This window comes from Amia ocellicauda, chromosome 6, assembly GCF_036373705.1.
Source record: "Amia ocellicauda isolate fAmiCal2 chromosome 6, fAmiCal2.hap1, whole genome shotgun sequence".
NCBI classification, from domain to species: domain Eukaryota; kingdom Metazoa; phylum Chordata; class Actinopteri; order Amiiformes; family Amiidae; genus Amia; species Amia ocellicauda.
The window spans coordinates 38,954,075-38,978,046 of NC_089855.1; the positions used below are offsets into that span (position 1 = coordinate 38,954,075).

The following is a 23,972-nucleotide window of genomic DNA, read 5'->3' on the forward strand; positions in this document are numbered from 1 at the left end:
TCAATTAGCCTTTTAAAATGATAAACTTGGATTAGCAAACACAACGTGCCATTGGAACACAGGACTGAAGGTTGCTGATAATGGGCCTCTGTACACCTATGTAGATATTCCATTACAAATCAGCTGTTTCCAGCTACAATAGTCATTTACAACATTAACAATGTCTACACTGTATTTCTGATTAATTTGATGTTATTTTAATGGACAAAAAAAACCCTTTTCTTTCGAAAACAAGGACATTTCTAAGTGACACCAAACTTTTGTACAGTGCATAGTGTAGTGTATATATATACTTACATGTACACACACACACACATTATATATTAAACACAATCAACACCCCACATTTCAATGAGGTTTTTTTCCCCACTTATCTAGACACCATACTCATACTTCACACTGGGAAAATGTTTTTATTGTGAAAAATACAGTATATATATTACAAATACAAAACTGAAATATCTAATTTGGCTAAGACTCCACCCCCTTGCTTCTTAGCAAAATTGTTCAAGCTTTTTCAAGTTGGATGGGGATCACTGGTGGACAGCAATCTTCAAATCTTGCCACAGATTCTAAATCAGATTCCCAGCTTTGACTGGATCAATTCTAGACATGAACTTTCTTGATTTTAAGCCACTTACTGCTTTTCATTGGCTGAGAAGGTGAATCTCCATTCCAGTCTTATGTCTGTTGCAGACTGAAGCAGGTTTTCCTCAAGGATTTCCCTGTATTTAGCTCAATCCATTTTGCCCTCTACCCTGACAAGCTACCCAGTGTCTTGCCACTGTAAAGTATCCCTATAACATGATGCTGCCACAACCATGCTTCACAGTAGGGATGGTGTTACTTTGGTGATGTGCTGTGTTGGGTTTGCACCAGACATTACGCTTTGCACTTTCCAAGTGGGATTTTACATGGGCTTTTTTCAGAAATGACTTCCTTCTTACCACTCTTCCATATAGGCCAGATTTGTGGAGTATCTGAGCTGTTGTTGCCACATGGACAGTTTCTCCTATCTCAGCCATGGAATGCTGTAGGTCCTTTTCACGTTTGTGATTGGCCTCTTGGTGGCTTCACTGACCACTGCCCCCTGGCTGCTCCGTTTGGGAGTACGCTCTATTCTAAGCAGATTCTTGGTGGTGCCGTATATCTTGCACTTTTTAATGATCAAATGTTCTGTGCTCCAAGTGATATTGAATACCTTTGAAATATGTGTATACCCCTCCCCTGATCTGTGCTTTTCCACAACGTTATCACGGTGTTGTTTTGAAAGCTCCTTGGTCTTCATGGTCCAGTATTTGCTTGAATGCACTACCCAACCAAAGGACCTTACACAGACAATTGTATTTAATCTGGTGTTTAAATTATTTGGTAGATATTCAGGGGTGACTTAGGTTTTTGTGAGTTCACCTTGGCTAATATGAATGTTCATGACTCCACTATCAGAAAAAGACAAATCACTGCTCTCTAAAAAAAACATTGCTGCCCATTTGAAGTTCACCAAAGACCACGAGGCTTGTGGAATAATGTTCTCTGGAAAGAACCACGTGTTAAACTTTCGAATCTCTGCCTGTCTCCCTGGCCATGCACATGGTACCGGAAACAGAAGCGGGGCTAATGCATTGGGAGAGCCTATGTGCAGAGTAATTGAGAATCTTTTAATCTAGGGATCCATGGGGCAGGGAGCTCTGACAATGGGAGATGGGAGAAACCAAGGGAAACTGCTAGTAGGAAAGTCTTAAAATGTTTGTACCTCAATGCCTGGAGTATAAGGAACAAGATGTTAGACCTAGAAGCCACAGTGCTGCCGGGTGACTATGATGTTGTAGGAGTGATGGAAACATGGCTTACAGAAAATGATGGGGATGAATACAAGTTTATGAGAGACAGGCAAAATCGAATAGGTGGTAGGTAATGTGGTGGTAAAACAATGGTCTACAATTTTAGAAAAGCATATTCTAAAAGACACTTAGAGCAGGGGATGTGCCAACTGACTGGAAGACAGCAAATGTCATACCAATCCACAACAAAGGGGACAAAACTGAGCCAGGAAATTACAGACCAATCAGTCTCCTCTGCATTAAAATGATTAGACAGAAAATAGAGGAGCATCTTAATGAAAAACATATTCTTGCATATAGTCAACATGGGTTTAGAGGAGGCAGATCATGTCTTACTAATTTATTCAATTTTTTTGAACATGCAACTGCAGCTGTAGATCATGTGAAAGCATATGATATGATATACTTAGATTTTCAAAAAGCTTTTGATAAGGTTCCACACCAAAGACTGATCCTCAAATTGGAAGCTGTAGGCATTCAGGGTAATGTAAGTAGATGGATTATGAACTGGTTGATGTATATGAAACATTAGGGTCTCAATTAGAGGAGTTGCTTCTAACTGGAGTGAGGTTGTTAGTGGAGTGCCACAGGGATCAGTACTAGGGCCTTTGCTGTTTCTAACCTATATTAATGATCTGGACTCTGGGATAGTTAGCAAACTTGTCAAATTTTCAGATGATACTAAAATAGGTGGCTCAGCAGATACAATCTCAGCAGCTAGCTATTCAAAGGGACTTTGATAATATTCAGTTGTGGCCCGACACCTGGCAGATGAAATTCAATGTGGACAAGTGCAAGGTAATACATGCAGGTAACAAAAATGTTCACTATTACTATTATTACTATTACACTATGGGAGGAATAGAACTGGATGAAGTAACACATGAGAAAGACCTAGGAGTCTACGTGGACTCCTCACATTCTCCATCCAAACAAAGCAAAACAAAAGCAAACAAGATCCTAGGGTATATTGTCAATAGTGTAGAATTTACAACAAGGGAAGTAATGTTAAGACTGTACAATGCACTAGTTAGACCTCATCTGGAATACTGTGTACAGTTCTGGGCTCCACACTTCAAGAAAGATAGGGACACACAGGCCCAGGGACAGAAATGGAAATTGGGCTTCACGGCATTCAAGACAGGAGACACTTCTTCACACAGAGAGTTGTTACAAACTCCACAGCTATGTGGTTGAAGCTGAAAATTTGGGGAAATTTAAAAATAGACTAGATAGGATCATTGGATCACTTAGTTATTAATGGACACCAAACGAGCACCATGGGTTGAATGGCCTCCTCTCATTTGTAAATGTTTTTATGTTCTATTGTTTTCCTACTAGAGTGGTCTTATCTGACCATTTATAGGGGAAATGTAGGATTGATTTGTTTAGGCTTTCCAATGTAAAATATTTATTTGATATCAGTATTGACAAACAGTGAGCAAGCTCTACTGGTACAATACCCTCAAAAAGATCATGCACTACATGAGGAGGATAGCATGAACATGAACATGAAAATGGGCAAGATGTTTAGTAAAGACACACTCTTTTTACCCTTTACTTCTGAGGCTGAAGGAACCTGACTGAACAGCTTTAGTTTGAATATCAGAACTCTTTGGTGTGCAAAAACAACATACATACTTGCCAGAGAAACTTTCAATAAAGCCAGCAATTCCGTGACCTGCTAGGTTGTCTACCACTATAACCTTTAAGACTTTCACCAAGTAGCTGGATAAAAATGCCATGCTGTTCTCAAATAATAAGATAGAGTGGTTCCAGGACTTTATCATAGCCATACTTTTAAACAATGTCACTTTTACATAGGACTGTCAAGTATATGCATGACAATGATGAATGTGAAGCAGGAGGCAAACTGCTCAAAAACACAGCACAAAGCGTGTGCTTTGTTATGAGATGTACCAAGGGGATTACAGACTTCAAAGCCATCCACATAAAGACTTAAGCTGGGGTCACATTACACAATTTCTACAATCGTAGAAATCATCGGTAGTGGGGACGTGCTCCGAACAGGCTGCTTGTCATGATGATCATTGCAGATTTGTTGGGAGTGGCAAATCAGGCTCAAAATCGGGCTTCAAATTGTGTAGTGTGACCTAGACATTAATGAGATTTGTAACTCCTTGGCTGACAGGAAACAATTTCCTTTAAAAATCTGACCATCCTGAAAAGACCTGTAATCTAGTTTACCATTCACTGCATTCTTCTTTGATAAATGGTTATCTACTACCTTCTCCAAAATAACTACTAAGTAGCTGCTGAACAGATTTCAATATTGGCACATATTGAAAAGTTTTATTCTCCTTAGCATCAAGTATGTACTGAACTGGTTCTACAATGTCAAAGTTTTCTTTATAATACTGCTTACATTAATAGGCAGTGCTTAGAGGACCACCATTTCCTATAGCTTTCTACAAAGGATTAAATGTGCACATTACATATGCAACTTAATTTATGAATGACTCATTGACTTTGAGATTATGATTATGAAATATGTCAGAAATAACATTAGCTACAGGGCCAGGAGCAGAACTAATCAAAAGCAGTTATTTGAGAAACTCAGCAATTGCAGTGCATGGTACAATGTTACAATTTAAAAAAAACAGCAGCAAAATTCTTCTCAGTAACATCAGGTAAGTAATTTGTTGTATCTGCACTACTGTCTGAAAGTGTCTTGTCAGCTTCAACAGAACTTCAAAATAATCATCTAGTGACTCTTCAGATGTTCCTGTAGTTATAACAACTCCAGCTTTGAAATCTGTCAATATATGTAAGTTGTGTTTTCTGTTTTTGTGAGAATGAAAAATTCCATAGATATTAGTTTGAAAACTACAACCCAGAAATATACAACTGACAGCTGAATTGTTCTTCAGATGTGCATTGATATGGCCAACACAATCCCACTATGTGGCAAGGTCACTACAAGCACACAGATGACAGCTGAATGTAGAGTATTCCCTGGGCTTTTGTGAAGTTTGAGTTGTATGGATTCTACTCAAGTGGATTAGAAGGGCGTTCCATGTCTTAAATGTACTAGGGCAATTAATGCCTCAGTTCCACTGGCTTAGGCATCTGTACCATGCCATGCCATGCTGGACGCGTCCCAGAGCTTTTTTGTAAAACCAGGCCATTGTAACAAGTCCGTCCCTGTTGTGGGAGGAGCAGAGCGATTGTGGGTTTGGTTTGTGTTTCGTTTTAAAATCAAACACAGAAAACACTACGAGTGATAGAGCCTGATGTGGAAAGGACTTTTGTGTCTATTTTATTCTTTATGCTTTACATTATTGAAGACAGCATAATAAATACACGTTTCTGTTAAGAGATATTAGGAAGAGCTAAACCTGTATAGACAACATTATATTCAGACATGCATGCAGGGTCATGGGTGGCCAAGGCTCATTGATGCACGTGGGGAGTGAAGGCTGGCCCGTGTGAGTTCACCTTGGCTAATATGAATGTTCATGACTCCACTATCAGAAAAAGACAAATCACTGCTCTCTAAAAAAAACATTGCTGCCCATTTGAAGTTCACCAAAGACCATAGATATTCCATAGATATTAGTTTGAAAACTACAACCCAGAAATATACAACTGACAGCTGAATTGTTCTTCAGATGTGCATTGATATGGCCAACATAATCCCACTATGTGGCAAGGTCACTACAAGCACACAGATGACAGCTGAATGTAGAGTATTCCCTGGGCTTTTGTGAAGTTTGAGTTGTATGGATTCTACTCAAGTGGATTAGAAGGGCGTTCCATGTCTTAAATGTACTAGGGCAATTAATGCCTCAGTTCCACTGGCTTAGGCATCCGTACCATGCCATGCCGTGCTGGACGCGTCCCAGAGCTTTTTTGTAAAACCAGGCCATTGTAACAAGTCCGTCCCTGTTGTGGGAGGAGCAGAGCGATTGTGGGTTTGGTTTGTGTTTCGTTTTAAAATCAAACACAGAAAACACTACGAGTGATAGAGCCTGATGTGGAAAGGACTTTTGTGTCTATTTTATTCTTTATGCTTTACATTATTGAAGACAGCGTAATAAATACACGTTTCTGTTAAGAGATATTAGGAAGAGCTAAACCTGTATAGACAACATTATATTCAGACATGCATTATGTTACCATAAGACAACGTTTCCATGTGCAACAATAAAATAAATATTTGCTATTTATTATTTTTGTTATTGTTATTACGATACACTGATCAACCATAACATTATGACCACTGACAGGTGAAGTGAATAACACTGACAATCTCGTTATCATGGCACCTGTCAGTGGGTGGGATATATTAGGCAGCAAGTGAACATTTTGTCCTCAAAGTTGATGAGACGAGACGACTGGGTCAGAGCATCTCCAAAACTGCAGCTCTTGTGGGGTGTTCCCGGTCTGCAGTGGTCAGTACCTATCAAAAGTGGTCCAAGGAAGGAAAAGCGGTGAACCGGCGACAGGGTCATGGGTGGCCAAGGCTCATTGATGCACATGGGGAGTGAAGGCTGGCCCGTGTGGTCCGATCCAACAGACGAGCTACTGTAGCTCAAATTGCTGAAAAGCTAATGCTGGTTCTGAACACACAGTGCATCACAGTTTGTTGCATATGGAGCTGTGTAGCCGCAGACCAGTCAGGGTGCCCATGCTGACCCCTGTCCACTTCCAAAGTGCCTACAATGGGCACGTGAGCATCAGAACTGGACCACGGAGCAATGGAAGAAGGTGGCCTGGTCTAATGAATCACGTTTTCTTTTACATCACGTGGATGGCCGGGTGCATGTGCGTTGCTTACCTGGAGAACACATGGCACCAAACAAAATACACACAAACGTTTCACGCTGTTACAGTAACAGCAGCTACAATATAGCAGGTTATAATTGAACTAAAGTGTGCACGTCTCAGTCATGGTGGACTTATGTTATGGACTTATGGATGCATTTATTAAATCAGTCCTTAATGTTTTAGAGGGAAACCCTCTTTTAACTTGTAAATGGGCACACATTAACTAAGTAGTGTTCACCTTCATACTGATTGCATCTGCGGGTTCACAAAAGGACTGCCTGAAACACCATCCGGTTGTTCATAAAATATTAATACAATCGCCTGCTACCGCTGCGATTATTGTTCTTCAGTTTATTTTTTAACTAGTCACGGCACTACACCGGGGTCCTGTGAAATCCGTGTTCGGCAAGTTTATATACACTCGGATATTAACTGTAAGCAGTAATTGTTTCTGTATGTGGATTTCACTCCATGGTGCTACAATAAAACTGTAATTTCTTCGTGATCACACGCAGCAGTTGAGATTATATTTTCTGACATAATGTAGTTGATCTCTTCCCTGTCTGTTCGCAAAGTCAAGTACACATCTGAAAGCAAAGGATTTCCTTAGTGGGCATGACAGATGCTTACAGCCACGTCTGGCAGCAGACAGTTAACCGTCCACAACACCTGGAGCATCCAGACGCATCCAGACACTTAAGCCAGTGGAAACACCCGTTTAAGCGTCCGGGGTTGGACGCGTCCGTCTGTGGAAACAGGGCATTAGATATGTACATGGATAGCAATGGCTATGCCCTTAATGTCTATGTTGTAGCTTATAATGCTTCAGTCATGCATACCTGCTAGATACTGATACAGCACAAACTTTACATTTCCACATTCTCTGGAGAAAATAATCAATAATCAATTAGACTTTCATGAAAACTGCTAATTCAGGGGCCTACTCAAAAAGTACAATCAGGAATGACTAAATTCAGTAGTTAGCCATATTACTTCAACAGTTCAACAGAAACATCAGTAATTTGCTGGTTAACTGTAGTCATCTAACCAATAATACTTAACACCATAAAGAGCCTGATAAGCACAGCCCATTGATATGGTTAACACAGTCAGATGAAATCTGCAAGTAGGAATAGATATATGACATTAGAACCTCCAAGGAAAACCTGACATACAAAGTGTAGCGTAAGGTACACTTATACATTTCAATTAAAGATGTGAATTTATAGTATCGCCTTATTACGAATCCTGGAATCTTGTAGAACTCAATTTCTGTAATAATTGGACGCAGACACCAATTCCAAAGATATACATTTTCAAATTTATTCAAAAACATGTAGCACTACACTAATTATACAAAAGGGAAAAACTAATTAAAATTCAACTCTAGATCAACAAATCAAAGACAAATCACTTCCGTGACCAAATCAAAGACCATGGGATTGCATATGATATCACACAAATCGTTAAACAAAAAAAAAGGTTATAAACACAATGACTACAATACCGGTTAGTAAGACGAAGGTGTGTCTCTCATTAGTATTGTTAGTCGGACATTAAATAACTATGCAGGTTAGTATTTATGTCAGGTAACTTCTCGTTATATATATATATATATATATATATATATATATATATATCAGTCTCATTTATGTTTAGGTGCCGAGAAAGATCCTATCATTAGTTGTTACCACAATTTCCCTTAACTGATTATTATTCAATGATTAAGGATAGGCAGGGCCACCAATAATCTAATGTCTATTAACATGTGTCAATTTCAGACTAAACAGTTAAACAGGAATGAGAAGATATTTCTCGGCGTTGACAGATTTTATTTCTAAAATTATCAACAAAACAGCACAAACTAAATGATATTACACATTCTAGAGTTATGAATCACAGATTAACATTTCTAATTGATTTCTCAAATGTCATGAATCACAAACTCCAAACTGTTAAACTTATCTGAACTTCGTCGCAGAGAGGCCTCTCTGGCTTCGGGCTCAGATAACAGCACAAGGCACGAATGTGGTTGGGAACAAAGGCAGTCCGGTTCGGCTTTGTCAAAGAACTTCCAATCAGTCAATGCACCTGGAAGTTGGGGTTTAGCGAAACAGAGTTTTTTCCAAACAGATTTTCCACTGGTTTGAAGGCTCCAAGGTTGTGCACAAAATCTTCTGGGCAAGCAGGGTCTCTCACCGTACTTATTTGAAGACAAAGTCTTTGAGGAAAGCAGGGCCCTGTTTAGTTCCAAGGGTCGAGTTTCTTAAGACTCAAATAGCTATTTAAATGACTGACACTTTCATATTCAGTCGACTTCAGTCAATTGTCCAGCTGTAGAACTCCACTGATCAGGTGGGCACAGGCGGGCATGCACAGTCTGTAAAGTTCTTTATTTAATAAAGTCCTTTAAAAAAATTTATTCATCCGGCTCAATCTCCTTCTCCCAGTTTAACTCTTCTGTTGCCGGCAAAGGCTTAGTTGGTTTCTGGTTCCGGTTCTGGCAACAGAGCTACAGGTTGAGCTGTGGCAGCGAGTTGCTGGTTCAGGTGAGAGAGAGAAAGAGAGAGGCCGTGCGCTGTTCTTTATACGCCTGTCAGATCAATAGGTGATTGGTTCTTGAGTTTTTGAGATTGGATTTCGGTTTCAGCCCCCAGTGTCCCAGGGGTTGATTTATGACTGATGTCAATCAATGCCATCTTTTGGAAATGCCGGTTGGCCCGTGTTCGTAGCTCTATGTCAGGATTTTGGCTCTCGTCCACTTCAAAGAGTTTTTATTACCTACAGGCCCCCTTCCCCAGACATCTCACAGCAGGATTCCAAACTATTTGGCCTATTCTCGGTGCCATCCACCCAAGACTCACTTTGATGGAAACCAGTCCCACACTTTAAGGAAATCTGATAACTTTGGGGGGAGAGGTCTTCTTTAGATCAGTGCTTCAGCTCAGAGCTAAAATGCTCTTATCAAAATACACCCATCATAATGCTACAAAGCATACTTGGCTAAGTCATTAGCTGTGAGTGGGTTGCTAGCTAGCAAGTTAGCTTGTTGGAATTACCTATCAATTGAATAAAACCAGTTTTTCCTCTTATTTTCAGATTCAGTCACACAAGTTATGGCAGAAACAACGTTTTAGCCCATTTGCTTAAGGTGTGACTAGTTAAGAGGCTTACAGCTTAACACTGACTATGTTTACATGCACAATATTCTGAATGACCAAATCAATTAATTAATCACACATTCATTATTTAATTAATTAAGGTTTATTGTGGGTACCGGTTTACATGTCAATCATATAACCCAAATAGGCAGAGTCGCAGTTTGACTTTTCTCGCAAAAGAGACATTTCTTCACATTCTGTGCATCTTGCTGGCTTAAGTCATATCCTTGCGATTAAGATGGTAACAACATGAAGCAGAGGTATTTACTTCAAATGTCATGACCATGTACAGCAGATCAATAATCCATCCATATTAAACACATCATCTCTTCATTATACCAGTCAGCTATGTCACAACAGACCAAGAGTAGCATGCACACAAAACTCCTTACAATTCAGAATGTAATCCCAACTAGTGTTTATATGACTAATATTCTCCTATTGAATGGTTTATTAAAGGTATATAACATAAGTATATACAAATTGCCATAGACAGACCCAGGACAGTACAGGCGAGAGGCAGCCATCTTGTTGTTTTCCTAGTTTCAGACTAGTCTTAGCATTCCTCATTTTGTTTTAACTTTGCCTTAATTGAGTTAATCTTGTCTGTAGTTTGCCTTAACTGAGGTCAATTTAGTACAGCTGCTGAGTTGGTGAAAATACATAGGTTGAAGAAAGGTGATTTAGTCAAGGACTTGCAGGAATTCTGTTCCAGGTGGAGCCAGTTAGGTGTGAATTGGTGGCAGGTAGACAAAAGCTACTTAAAGCAGCTGTTGAGAAAGAGTTGCGCTGTTTCTCATGACAAAAAGTCAAGCAGTTGACCAGAAGACAGAAACTAAGGGACTGAAAAAACTTTAACAATTAGAAGCATGTGGCCAGTAGAGTGTCAGGTTTGCAGAATGATTGCCTTTCTGGATTAACTCATCCAAGAAGATTTCATTTGTGAACGTTGTCAGCATGTTGAAGTCCTAGAGATCAAAGTCTGTGATCTTGAGGCTCAGCTTACTGATCTGTGCTGTATTGTTGGCGTCATTATGAAACCCACTCGTTGTCTGGGCAAGCCACGCCCACATAGGATTGGAAATGCTGGCGTTGGTCACAGCCAATCACTTGCAAACGAACCTTCTCAGTCTTTTTATGCAGTCAATCCCCTTCTTCATTTATAAAAGTAAGGCGGGATTCAAAAACGTTTTTCATTCACGCTTCATGTAGTTTAAAACAGACAACAGTGACCATAAGCCTTTGTCAAGATTTCCGCTTTTTTATTTCCTGATATGGGTTAGCGAGTTCTGCGTTGATATATACTGAAAGGTTATTTCAGTTAAAGTAAATGATTAAGTGTGGTTAGTTTTGTAAATTGTAATAATGAAGCTAGCAAATTGCAATATTTTGTTTGAATATTACAGTGTTGATTTATTTTGTACCTTAACATTCTGTGTAGGAGATGTGTGCAATCTCTACTGAGGTTCCACTTTGTGTATTTACTGTTTTAATTGTTAACCAGTTTAGAGCAGACTACTGGCAGATTATATTGTTTTCTATTATTGCTGAGCCTTTGTAATGAAGTTGCCAGTCAAAACAACTTGTGTGGAAGAAAGATGATATTGTCCAGCTGGATTAATTTGCAGTTTTCTACACTACTGACCCGATAACTAAAATAACCCATGGCTTTAAGTTACAGCTTATTTGTTTGGAACGCATTTTAAAAAATAATTACCAGACTATGACAATTAGTCGCATTGTTTTACAGGGCAAAAGGAAGGAATGTAGAGGGTAATATAACGAGTACACGTTACATTTTAAATCAACTAATATGTAATACTAATATAATTACTTTTTTCTCAAGAAACTAATAACGACTAATATATTACATTTTATCAGTAACGACCCCAACACTGACTGAGTGCATTAACTTATCATTGAGCCATAGATCATATATATATATATATATATATATATGTACACACATGTTCTTATTTATTATTTCTTAATTTATACATTTATTTGAGACTACAGTAATTCAGTCATATACAACTAATAAGGACAGTTGGCTGTGGCAACTGTAGATTACTTAAAATAGGTTTTACAGTGAACCTTGCATATCTGTTGGTATAGTGGTTAAGGAACAGTGCTACAGGCCTAGCATTGTGGGTTCGATTCCAGATGTGGGGGTATTATTTCTTATGTTTTTTATTCCTTTATTAAAAAACATATATTTATATATATATATATATATATATATATACACACCGGTCAGCCATAACATTATGACTACCTGCCTAATATTGTGTAGGTCCCCCTTTTGCCGCCAAAACAGCCCTGACCCGTCGTAGCATGGACTCCACTAGACCTCTGAAGTTGTGCTGTGGTATCTGGCATCAAGAGGTTAGCAGCAGATCCTTTAAGTCCTGTAAGTTGCGAGGTGGGGCCTCCATGGATTGGACTTGTTTGTCCAGCACATCCCACAGATGCTCGATTGGATTGAGATCTGGAGAATTTGGAGGCCAAGTCAACACCTTGAACTCGTGATTCATCAGACCAGGCCACCTTCTTCCATTGCTCCGTGGTCCAGTTCTGATCCTCACGTGCCCATTGTAGGCACTTTCGGCAGTGGACAGGGGTCAGCATGGGCACCCTGACTGGGCAGCCCCATACGCAACAAACTGCGATGCACTGTGTCTTCTGACAGCTTTCTATCAGAACCAGCATTAACGTTTTCAGCAATTTGAGCTACAGTAGCTCGTCTGTTGGATCGGACGACATGGGCCAGCCTTCGCTCCCGACGTGCATAAATGAGCCTTGGCCACCCATGACCCTGTCGCCGGTTCACCGCTTTTCCTTCCTTGGACCACTTTTGTTAGGTACTGACCACTGCAGTCCGGGAACACCCCACAAGAACTGCAGTTTTGGATATGCTCTGACCCAGTCATCTAGCCAATTTGGCCCTTGTCAAAGTCTTACGCTTGCCCATTTTTCCTGCTTCTAACACATCAACTTTGAGGACAAAATGTTCACTTGCTGCCTAATATATCCCACCCACTGACAGGTGCCATGATAACGAGATTATCAGTGTCATTCACTTCACCTGTCGGTGGTCTTAATGTTATGGCTGATCGGTGTATATTCCTGAAGTTTTTTTCCTGCAAACAGTATCAGAATAGAACGAACAATAATAAGGTGATTAATAAGGCTTTTACACAGCTTCTCTTAATTAGAATTGTGTTTCAATAACACGGTTCAAGGAATATGAACTAATAGCAAAGCAAGGCTGTAAAAGCCGTACACAAGAAGGTGGGAGAGGGTTGCGCTGATGTCCGGGCTTTATTGATGCTCAGTCCAACTGGGAAACTCATAAAGGGGAAAAACAAAGCAAACAAAAACAAGCACACAAACATCCACACAAACAGGGTGCTCCGGGCAGTCAGGGGTAATAGTGGCAGTCCTTCTCATCGGGTTAGCTGCCTCCGTCGGGGAAGGAGACGGGTTAAATAGACAGGGCACAGCTGCCGCTGATGTCACTGTCGCCTCGGTGCTCATTGCCTGCAGCCGTGAGTCCGCAGCCTGTCTGCAAGGGAGCGGACAACACAGCTGCGGCACATGAGTACCATCTATCAGCGAGCTTCAGCAGCAGCCGTGCCATGACAGAGAGCAAATGAACATATTGATACCCAGTTAGAGTGGATCATTAATTTAATTCAGTCAAACTAAAGGTGTAAGGTGTAATTATAATAATAGGATGTCCAAATATGCACTGAATTAAATAAAGCTTAAGTAAAATAAATTAATAAAGCATCCATTAGCTTTGTCAGAAGGACTGTAAGCACTGTATTATTAAAAGATAAAAAATGAACTCACCTTCTGTAATTAATTAATGAATAGCTTACTTACATAAAGCACCAATGATACTGCTGCAAAACACCACACAACAAATTGTTGCAATATTTGTGGGGCGCAATCATCCAATAACTGCACAAAGCTGGCTCAAACAGTAGGAATAAAAATCCACTGTGGATTGCACAAGCAGAGTAGTCTCTAATGAATTTAGGAGAATTTTTCATTAATCGCAGAATTGTCATCGGCTTTTGACTTTGGTGCTACAAAGTCACTCTGTGGTCTAAGTATCAGCCCCGGATGGTATCCAGCAGATATTATAAACTGATGTGATTATAGTATGAAAATAATAAAATTAATCCTCTTCCCATTCTGATTACATTCTCCAACTACTAAGACTGTGAAGGTAAAAAATAAGTATTTTACACTAAACCTTAATACCGTAACTGCTGCTAGACTCACACTCACACACAACGTGGTGTGTTCTCAGCCTGTGAACAGTGATCCTGTGCAGTTAGTGAACTTTGTATTCCCCCCCCTCTCAAATTCATGCTAAATTTTATTAATAATGATTTCTCTCTAATTTTACTAACAGTACAAATTATTTTTAATGTCTTGATTTTACATAACGTGATTTAATGCTAAAGTAAAAAGTGTTGGTGTTTTGAGGACCCCCTGTATCTGAAGTCAATTTCAAGGATCTCAGTTGCTTGGTCAGTACCATGAATGCAAAGTATCCCCCTCTAAAATCAATAACTGCACTAATAAACAACCATAAGAACATAAGAAAGTTTACAAGCAAGAGGAGGCCATTTGACCCATCATGCTCATTTGGTGTCCACTACTAACTGAGTGATCCAAGGATCCTATCCAGTCTGATTTTAGATGTTCCCAAATTTTCAGCTTCAACCACATCGCTGGGGAGTTTGTTCCCTATTGTGACAACCAACTGGTAAATTGCCATTAACTAGTTCCCACAAGTTATTAACATGTGCACATGAGTTAGTAAAGCTTGGCCACAAACTTTTTTCCAACCTCTCATCTCCAGTGCTCCATAGAAATGTACTGGGAACTACCTGTACAAAATATTTTAATATTACTACACATCCACGAATAGATGTTTTAACATAATAATGTGTTTCTCCATTTAGGGTGTGATAGAATTTTCCTTATGCTTGCTGTTTGCCAAATTGGTCAGTTACACCTTTCTCTTCTGGCTGCCTCTTTACATCACTAATACAGGTAAGTACATCTTAAAGGGCTATTAACACTGCACAGTGTTTATTTGTTGCATTATTTAACTAAAAATGTCCAAACTCTGGAATTCAAATTTATGGAAGGGTTTCTGAAAACAAAGTGAATTTTGGTTTTTGGAGAAGAACAATATTGAACAAGTTTGAATATTGCTGGAAAACCACTTTGATCTCTCTACCATAGTTTTAGTTTTATATCACATAATGACAAAGCAACAGTATGTGGACTGATGGTAAACTGACAGTTGGTTACTGTCCAGAATTAATAAAAAGGGAGAGAGACCCTATACAGAGACCCTACTTTAAGCAAAGCATAGTGTTTTCCTCTAGACAGCAGAAATGTGGATTACTGTACTGTAGTATATAATGTAAAGTTTGTGAATTTATTTTTATAGCCATGTATATTTATGCATATAGTTACTAGAAAATACCAGTAATTAAAAATACTATATGGCCCCATAATTCCAGAAAATGTTGAGTTAAAATAGTTAAAAAGTTAAAATATATTCACATGAACATTAAGTATTAAACCCTGGCAAGATTGAGAGTTTCTTAATTTTTGCAATGCAGTTAAACAGTACAATAATTTACTCTACTCTAATTTAAGATGATCACTTTTCAAGTAATAATACTAAATCACTATTCCTGCTACCAAATAGACTGAAAAACAGCTGATCAGTGTGTCATGTTTCCATCAGTTTACCAAAGAGTTCATGTATATAATTATCAGTTTATAGGGCAAAGCATCCAGGAATTATGGAGCCAGGTGGCAACAAAAAGTAGAGCTGTCCATTGATTAACATTTCTAAATGTATTTTATAATAGTTTTCAATATATAAAGTTACTCCACCTGTGATTTAATGTAATGTTTCAGCACATTTAGATGCCAAGAGGGCTGGAGATCTCTCTACGCTCTTTGATGTTGGTGGAATTGTGGGTGAGTGACACGTGTTAAAACCACACTTTTACTGTATATTGTTCCTGTATTTTCTTTGTAGAGGGCGAATCAAGACAAATTCAATATTTCCAGTGCAGACCTTCCTTTAAAACTTGGGTAGATATAACATTACACAAACCAGGTTCAGCTGCCAATAGGCCCTGCACAGGCTTCAGTGAGAGAGATGCCCCTTTCTTTTGCTTTTCCACCAAACCCCACAGAAGTTTGCTTTGAAAGTCACATGGTAAAAAAAATGTGTTACATAGTTCAGAGATGTTCCAGAACTCCTCTAGTGATAAATGGACTGTAAATATATTGAAAATCTATCGCTATGACCAGAAATAAACTTTGAACATTCCTGAAAAGGTTTACACTACAGTAGTACAGAAAATCAGCAGTAGACTGGAAAAGTGAAATAATTATAAAGTATGTGTTTGATTGTGTATATATGTATGTATATATAGATTCAGGGTTGGTTGTTTAAATAAACTGTTGTGTTATATATTAAGTACACTATTTCAATTGATTTATCATTGATAGGTGGGATTCTGGCAGGAGTTATTTCTGATAAAGTGGAGAAGAGAGCGACTACCTGCGGAGTTATGTTATTGCTAGCCGCCCCTTCAGTAAGTGCATAACTGAAATAATGGATGTATATGTTGTAACCCCACACTGATCACTCAGATAATTCAACATTGGATGAACTTGGAATAATCTACATTGATTCAAGGTTAGATAGGCAATGTTGAAATTTCATTGAAAATTGGTTGTATTTGCAAATGGAATTGACGTTGAATCATCAACGTTGATTCACCGTTGAAGAGTCAAAGTCGATTCCATTTGCAAATCCAATACATTGTCAATGTATAATCAACGTTGAAATATGACGTTGAAACAACGTTGTTTCTAATGTAATCTAATGTATACAACATTGAAATTTAGTTGCAAATTGGTTGGATTTGCAAATGGAATCAATGTCGAATTGTCAACATTCCTTCAACATCAATTTAATCAGCAAATGCAAACAACCAGAGAAAGAGAGAGTGAGTGATGACAGAGAGTTCATCTGGGGCAAGAAGAAAAGAAAACAACTAAACTACACTTTCTTGGTGTTAACTATACAAAAACAGTAGAGGAAAAAACATTGTACAACTTCAGGATGAACCTAGAATGAAAACTCCAAACATCGTTTTTTTGGCTGAAATTACTTTATTTTCATGTGTTAGAAGAAAGACAGAACCCTGCACATATTGTGTAGAAAATAACACAAAATGTGTTACAGTACTATTAAAACATTATTTGTGTAGAATTTCTACACTGTATATTAAACCTGAAAAACAGATTTTAAAAATGCTATCATCTTTTTAAAACTAGTTCCATGCAAGTTATGGTTAGAGAGCACTTTTATACACACCCAGTTTTTCCAATATGTTTTATACAGGTGTCCAGTTGAATTAAATACTATGCACCGACATTTTTCAAATTTCAAATATCATCAATGGTCACTGATAAAATATTTTAATTGTAGTTACTATTTTGATAATACATTTGATTAATGCACACATAATACAGTTTTGTTATCCTGCACTGAAATATTCTAGCCGTTAATTACTTATTTAAAATAACGAAATTCACAAATATTTATAGGAATGTGCTTAAATTTTAATTATATACCTTTATCATGTTCTACAGTATATAGCAGCTAAACATTTAAGCAGCAAAGACCCTTTCAATAGCCTACACAAAAAATATATATACTCTTACTTGAGAAATCCTCCCTCCATACAGCCAGCTTCAGTTAAAATGGAGGTTCTTCCCTTTAAAATGCTGCCACATTAGCACATGTGAACTTATAAGCCCCTTGTCTGGTCAGAATCCCCTAGGACCCTTGATATACTGGACCAAGAAATGGAAGTTATTGACCTCTGGTTCAGGTGCTGGCAGGTTTATTCTTACATCATATTAAACAACTATTTACAGCCAGACTTTTATTTTAAACAAGAACTGTCTCAAGTTGTCTCTCACCCAGTCCTTACTCCAAAGATGAAGTCCTTTCAAGCTCAGCAGAGTCCTGGGACTTGTCTCCCACTGCTAATCACCGCTGCACCTGCAGGCCTTGGGTACACACTGAAGTCCTTTGGTTGGATTCCTTGAAATTGTAGTTGTTTTATTGTACTTCTTTTTGGTTGTAGAAGTAAATACAGTGGTTGACTCTCTTTTGTTCACAAGTATATTTGTTTATTTCTTTGTCAAAATACTTCCTTTCAGCTTATTTTACTATCTTGCCGTGATTGTACTTGACCAATGCTAAAGTTTTCCCAAAACAAAACAAAAGCATACAATACACCTGGCATGCTCCCTCCACTCACCAAACACAACCTCCTTCTTTTGTCTACCTGTCTTCCTTATATAGCCAGAATGTTCAAATTACTTAATTGCAAATAGCTTTTTTAAATGTTATATAGTTGTTGACTTAAAATCCCAACTTAAAAAAATTGAATTACACTTTTTAGAAAGATATGTAAATTACTTAGTTGTAATGTTTCTTTAGTCTTTTTTAGTGTTACAGATGTGTGTTTTCAGTTACGTTGTGTGTTTAGGTTCCATGCCAAAAATAACAACATATATTTACTTTGTGTGGATTTAATGATGAATTCATCGGAAATGTTTCCCTAACAAGTGTTTTAGCCCAAAAAAGCATCCTGTCCATTAATAACTACACTTAATACTAAAACAAAACTAAAATACCCTACAATTATTTAAATATTACTATAATAGGAAAAAGGACTAACAGATTGGTCACGGCGCCTTCCCAGTACCAATGACCATGTAGTGTGAGAGTGTCCACAAAGCAATCACTTGGCCTCTGATACAAACTTTAGCTCATCGGGACGGCTACGATAATATCAAACAAGTTTCATATTTTTGTCTAAAATCAGCACCGGTCATGTAGCGTGAGATGATCAACGACGCATTCTGAGAACGGAGACCGGCAGAATAAAAAAACATGACAGGAGTATTTGATTTTCATAAGTATTCATTCAAATACTTCAAATACAAATAGTTGTAGAAATCCCAACGGCAAAGGATTTCAGGCAATCGTTAAGTGTGTGGCCCCCTGTTCTAAAATGATAATTTAGTGTGCACACGATTATGATGCTAAATACATAAATTAGAATGACACTTTATTTGTGTGGCACTTGTTCATGAACGGCTATAATTACACATCTCAATTAGTTTGACAGGAAAAAAATGTACCAATGTGTTTTATATTGTACCAATCTTGAGTCTCACTTAGTAATGTGGCCCAGCAGACTAGTGTTCAAGTCCCTATCCTGCCATGGTCTGAAAACCCCTGAAGTGTTACAATATATTTTTGTGTTTTCATTAGTCCTTTCTTTAAATCTTAAGACCTTATCTGTAAATTAAAATGCTTATGTTTATTGCCAGATTTGTGAGATTATATAGATTAAGCAATTTACTTATAGTAAAGGTTATTTTACATTTTTGTAATCATGAGAAATGCAGCCACTCAATTTACCAGGCACAGAAAACGCAACATCTTGAAATAAACCCAGATCAGTTAAATATTCTTGCTTTCTACTGCCCATTCCACAGTAAATTAGCTACGAACTGGATCCAAAAACTAGTTTAATGTACTGTCAAATATGCTTTTGATAGATAGAGAGGTTTAAGATCTGAATTGTGGTATGCTTAATTTTCATGAACTTGCCTTTCAGTTTGAATAAACTGAATTTCTTTTCTGTTTCAGCTGTATGGATTCTCAATGATAAGTGAGCTTGGATTGGGACCCACTATAGGTAAAAATTCATAATGTATTTGGCTGGGCAGCTGCACACTCTCTAATTATTTTTTTGCAAGACTTACAACAATCGAGAAATAGATTTTTTTTAAAACAACTATCAACAGATGGACACAGCACATGCCCTTGCTCAGATAACTCTGTTTGGATAATTTGAAAATGAACCAAGGTTTAAATATAATCCAACATTGATAATGACTACACGAGTCACACTTGCCTATATTCCATATTATATTATGTTAAGTGTGGAGGAGCTCTTATTATTAGTCCTCTTGGACTCTAAACCAGCATTTAAATACATAAATTAAATTGTTAGACACAGATAAATATCATATCCCTGATGGACAGTTCATTTTTCATCTCACCAAGCAATGAAGGTTAGTTTTCCCAAATAACAGAAAATGCAGTCTTCTTAGTTTAATCCAAAGTGGTTAAATGATTGTCACAGATGTAGCTGTCTACGCCACCTAGCTTTTAAGAGTGCTAGGACCTCTATAGCAGGCGTTACCGCACTACACTCACGAGCAGGTGTTTCTTTGATTGCTGGTTCTGGCACGAGACACAGACAGTGAAATCCAGTTACAAAGATGTATTAATACGAATTATTATTATTATTATTATTATTATTATTATTATTATTATTATTTTCATTTCTTGGCAGACGCCCTTATCCAGGGCGACTTACAACATAAGTGCAATACAAAGTGCAAGAATACAGTTAAGTACAAGGCATCAAACATTACACATTCAAATTGACATTAAACAAAGCAATTCAAGATATAATACATTTTACAACTTTTAATTTATACAGTTAAGTGCAGTAAGTGCGGACATACATCATGGAAAGTAAAGCTAAGTGCCGTCAAGATGTAAGGTCACAGTCAAGGTTTGCGGGAAAGGGAGCAAGGAGGAAATCAATCAATAACGCAAGAAGCATGATAAAATGCTATGAAGTGCTATCTAACGGGGATTAAAAGGAAAAATATTACAAGTACTGTCTGAGTACTAATACACCGACAATAAAAACTATCCCAGATGAATCCTGATGGGATCTCGACAGCAGTACAACAAGTTCTGGATGTAAAAGTTCTAAATACACTTAATTCAAAACCCAGTATACAACTTCCATAAACACCCCTAAACCCCCCCTTAACACAACTAGCAAAGAGATGCAAAGACCACGCTGTACATATACAGACCCTTAATATAATCAGTTTACAGAAATCACTCAAATTTAACTATACCAGTCCATAGGCAAATCCAAAACTAAAAAAAGAACCAATATCTCCTAAATTTAAATTGAATAGGTCCTAGACAAAAACAGAAAAAAAAAAACAGAAAGGGATGCCAGTTAGATAGTCACTATACCCCACTCCTTCAACTTGCAGTATCCATACTTCAAGTTAAAATCCAGGAGGGAAAGGAGTTCCTTTTCTTTGAGAAAAAATACCTTTCAATTGCTCAGTCCAGTAAAAAAAAAAAGAAAAAGAAAAAAAACTTCAAAAAATACTTCCGTTATAATCCTCCTGGAAGATAGACAAAAAACCCAGGCTTCAGCTGACCACCGGCTCACAGGAATCCCCTCTGTGGCATCCTGTAGCTTTAGCTGTCCCTATGTTTCAAACCCCCAGTCAGATTTCCAGTACGGTGTCCGTATTAGGACATCCTCACTCATCAGCGTCAGTTGTCACGCATCACTTAGTTTTGCGATCAGTCCTCAGTAAGTTTAGCATTCAGCGCTCAATTATCACTCATATTTGAAATCACCCATTGGGTGTCAGTCTTTTTTGGCATCAAGCATCATGCTTGTTTTATGTCAGTTCTCATGCATCACAGGAGTCACACAATTTAATATTAGGTATCTAGTGTTACTCGATGTTAATATCAGGTATCATTCAAATTTAATATCAGGTGTCACTCGAATTTAATGTCAGGTATCAGGTGTCACTCAAATTTAATATCAGGTGTCACTCGAATTTAATGTCAGGTATCAGGTGTCACTCAAATTTAATGTCAAGTATCACTCGAATTTAATGTCAGGTATCAGGTGTCACTCGAATTTAATGTCAAGTATCACTCGAATTTAATATCAGGTATCAGGTGTTACTCGAATTTAATATCAGGTATTGGGTGTCACTCGAATTTAATATCAGGTGTCACTAGAATTTTGTGTCAGGTATCAGGAGTCACTCAGGTGTCAGTCTTTTTTGGCATCAAGCATCATGCCAGTCAGTTCTCATGCATCACTCCAATTTAATATCAGGAGTCACTCGATTTTAATATTAGGTATCTGGTGTCACTCGATGTTAATATCAGGTATCACTCAAATTTAATGTCAGGTGTCAATCGAATTTAATGTCAGGTGTCACTAGAATTTAATATCGGGTATCAGGTGTCACTCGAATTTTGTGTCAGGTATCAGGAGTCACTCGGTTTTTGTATCAGGGATCATTCGAAATTGGTGTCGTGTATCAGAGTGTGTTTTTTTCTGGGACTTAATTTAATTGCCAATCAAGTGGCTGAACCGTTTTAACTTTATGGCATTGGTTAAAGGGAATGTCAATCAAGTCAAGACGTGAAAGAACCAGACAGTGGAATAGAGGCATTTTTTCGGGTTGTTAGTACCGTGTTTTTGTTTCTTTAAATAAAGTAATTGTATTTTTTTTTAATACTAAAACAGTACAGTGGTGGTGTTATTTTATTCTTTTTGCGTATATCCATACAAAAATAGTTGCCTAATTAGGGAGTCTCCTGTGACAATATTACTTAAGGAATATGGAGTATAAAGCTTTTACATGCAATTATCAACATTTAATTCATTTTTCCATTGTATAAGAGTATAAGAGTAAAAATATGAATTAGCTTTTATGAACATTTTACCACCATTTGAAGGATACGGTCCAAATTGTCCATTGAAACACCTGTCAAATATACAGAATGTAGTCTAAATTAATAATAATAATAAAAACATAAAACATATCTGTTAATAATTTAAACATGTAGTATTACCAAACATATTTGTATTATAAAAAACATATCGACCATAAAATCAGCTCGGAGTGAATACAAAGTAATACAAATAATTGACATTCCGTGTAACCAATGAAATAAGAGTAAGGACGGTTCAGCCATTTGATTGGCTATTAAATTAAGTCCCAGAAAAAACACTCTGATACCTGACACCGATTTGGAGTCATACCTGACACAAAATTCGAGTGACTCCTGATACCTGACACAAAATTCGAGTGACACCTGATATTAAATTTGAGTGATATCTGATATTAAATTCGAGTGACACCTGATACCTGACATTAAATTTGAGTGATACTTGACATTAAATTTGAGTGATACTTGACATTAAATTTGAGTGATACCTGATATTAAAATTATTGAGTGACACCTGATACCTGACATTAAATTCGAGTGATACTTGACATTAAATTCGAGTGATACCTGATATTAAAATCAAGTGACACCTGATACCTGATATTAAATGCGTGTGACACCTGACATTAAATTTGAGTGATTTATGAGAACTGACATAAAATAAGCATGATGCTTCATGCTAAATAAGACTGACACCCAATGGTGATATCAAATATGAGTGATAACTGAGGGCTGATCGCAAAACTAAGTGATGCGTGACAACTGACGCTGAGGATTGAGGATGTCCTAATATGGACACCGTACTCCCGTTCGCCATGAAGATGGGGTCTTTAAAGAGGAGATCAGCCAACCGGGTTGGGTTGCGAATCCGAGTGCGTACGGGGATTGCAGGGAGGGCTATTAGACTATGATTAAGAAAACAAAAAACAATTTAACAATGTGTGAATATGCAATGTAAAAAAGACATTGAGAAACTTATGAAAATGCAAACTATTAGTGAATAAAAAAATAGATAGTGATATATAATTATACAAACATAACAAAAACATGTAAATATAAAAGATATAATAAAAAGATAAAATAAACAGTTTAAATAAAGTCACATCTGTGATATGATTATCAGTTCTTGATAATTTTATAGTATACTGTAGTATACAGTATTAGAGTAAAATCTTCTTGAGTTGTGTTGTGATTTCTTTTTAATAATCTTCTAATCTCCCTATTATATTCTGTCTGGCAACATATGCTTTAAGACAAGAAGCTCCTGCAAGATTATAATTTTTGGAAATTTAGGTTTACCCTTATATGTAAATCTCCAGACATATTTCTTCATCCCCTGGAATCAAAGACTTGCCTGACTTGTCCAGTCATAGCAGCACTTCATGCCTTTTAAATTAGTGTTACAGCATTGTCACCAAGACACTTCACATTTATGTTAATGGCATGCTT

The 23,972-nt window shown here is 37.5% G+C and overlaps 1 protein-coding gene across 4 annotated transcripts in view; it reads left to right on the forward strand.

Annotated features, from left to right (window-relative positions):
- slc37a1 (solute carrier family 37 member 1) overlaps nt 1-23,972 on the forward strand; it is a 110,484-nt gene that overhangs the window by 67,047 nt on the left and 19,465 nt on the right. For all 4 annotated transcript variants that reach the window (XM_066707101.1, XM_066707103.1, XM_066707104.1 and 1 more), the window contains 4 exons: nt 14,776-14,866; nt 15,752-15,814; nt 16,355-16,440; nt 19,587-19,635. In XM_066707101.1, coding sequence (XP_066563198.1) covers nt 14,776-14,866; nt 15,752-15,814; nt 16,355-16,440; nt 19,587-19,635 — 289 coding nt within the window. The remainder of the gene's footprint in view (nt 1-14,775; nt 14,867-15,751; nt 15,815-16,354; nt 16,441-19,586; nt 19,636-23,972) is intronic.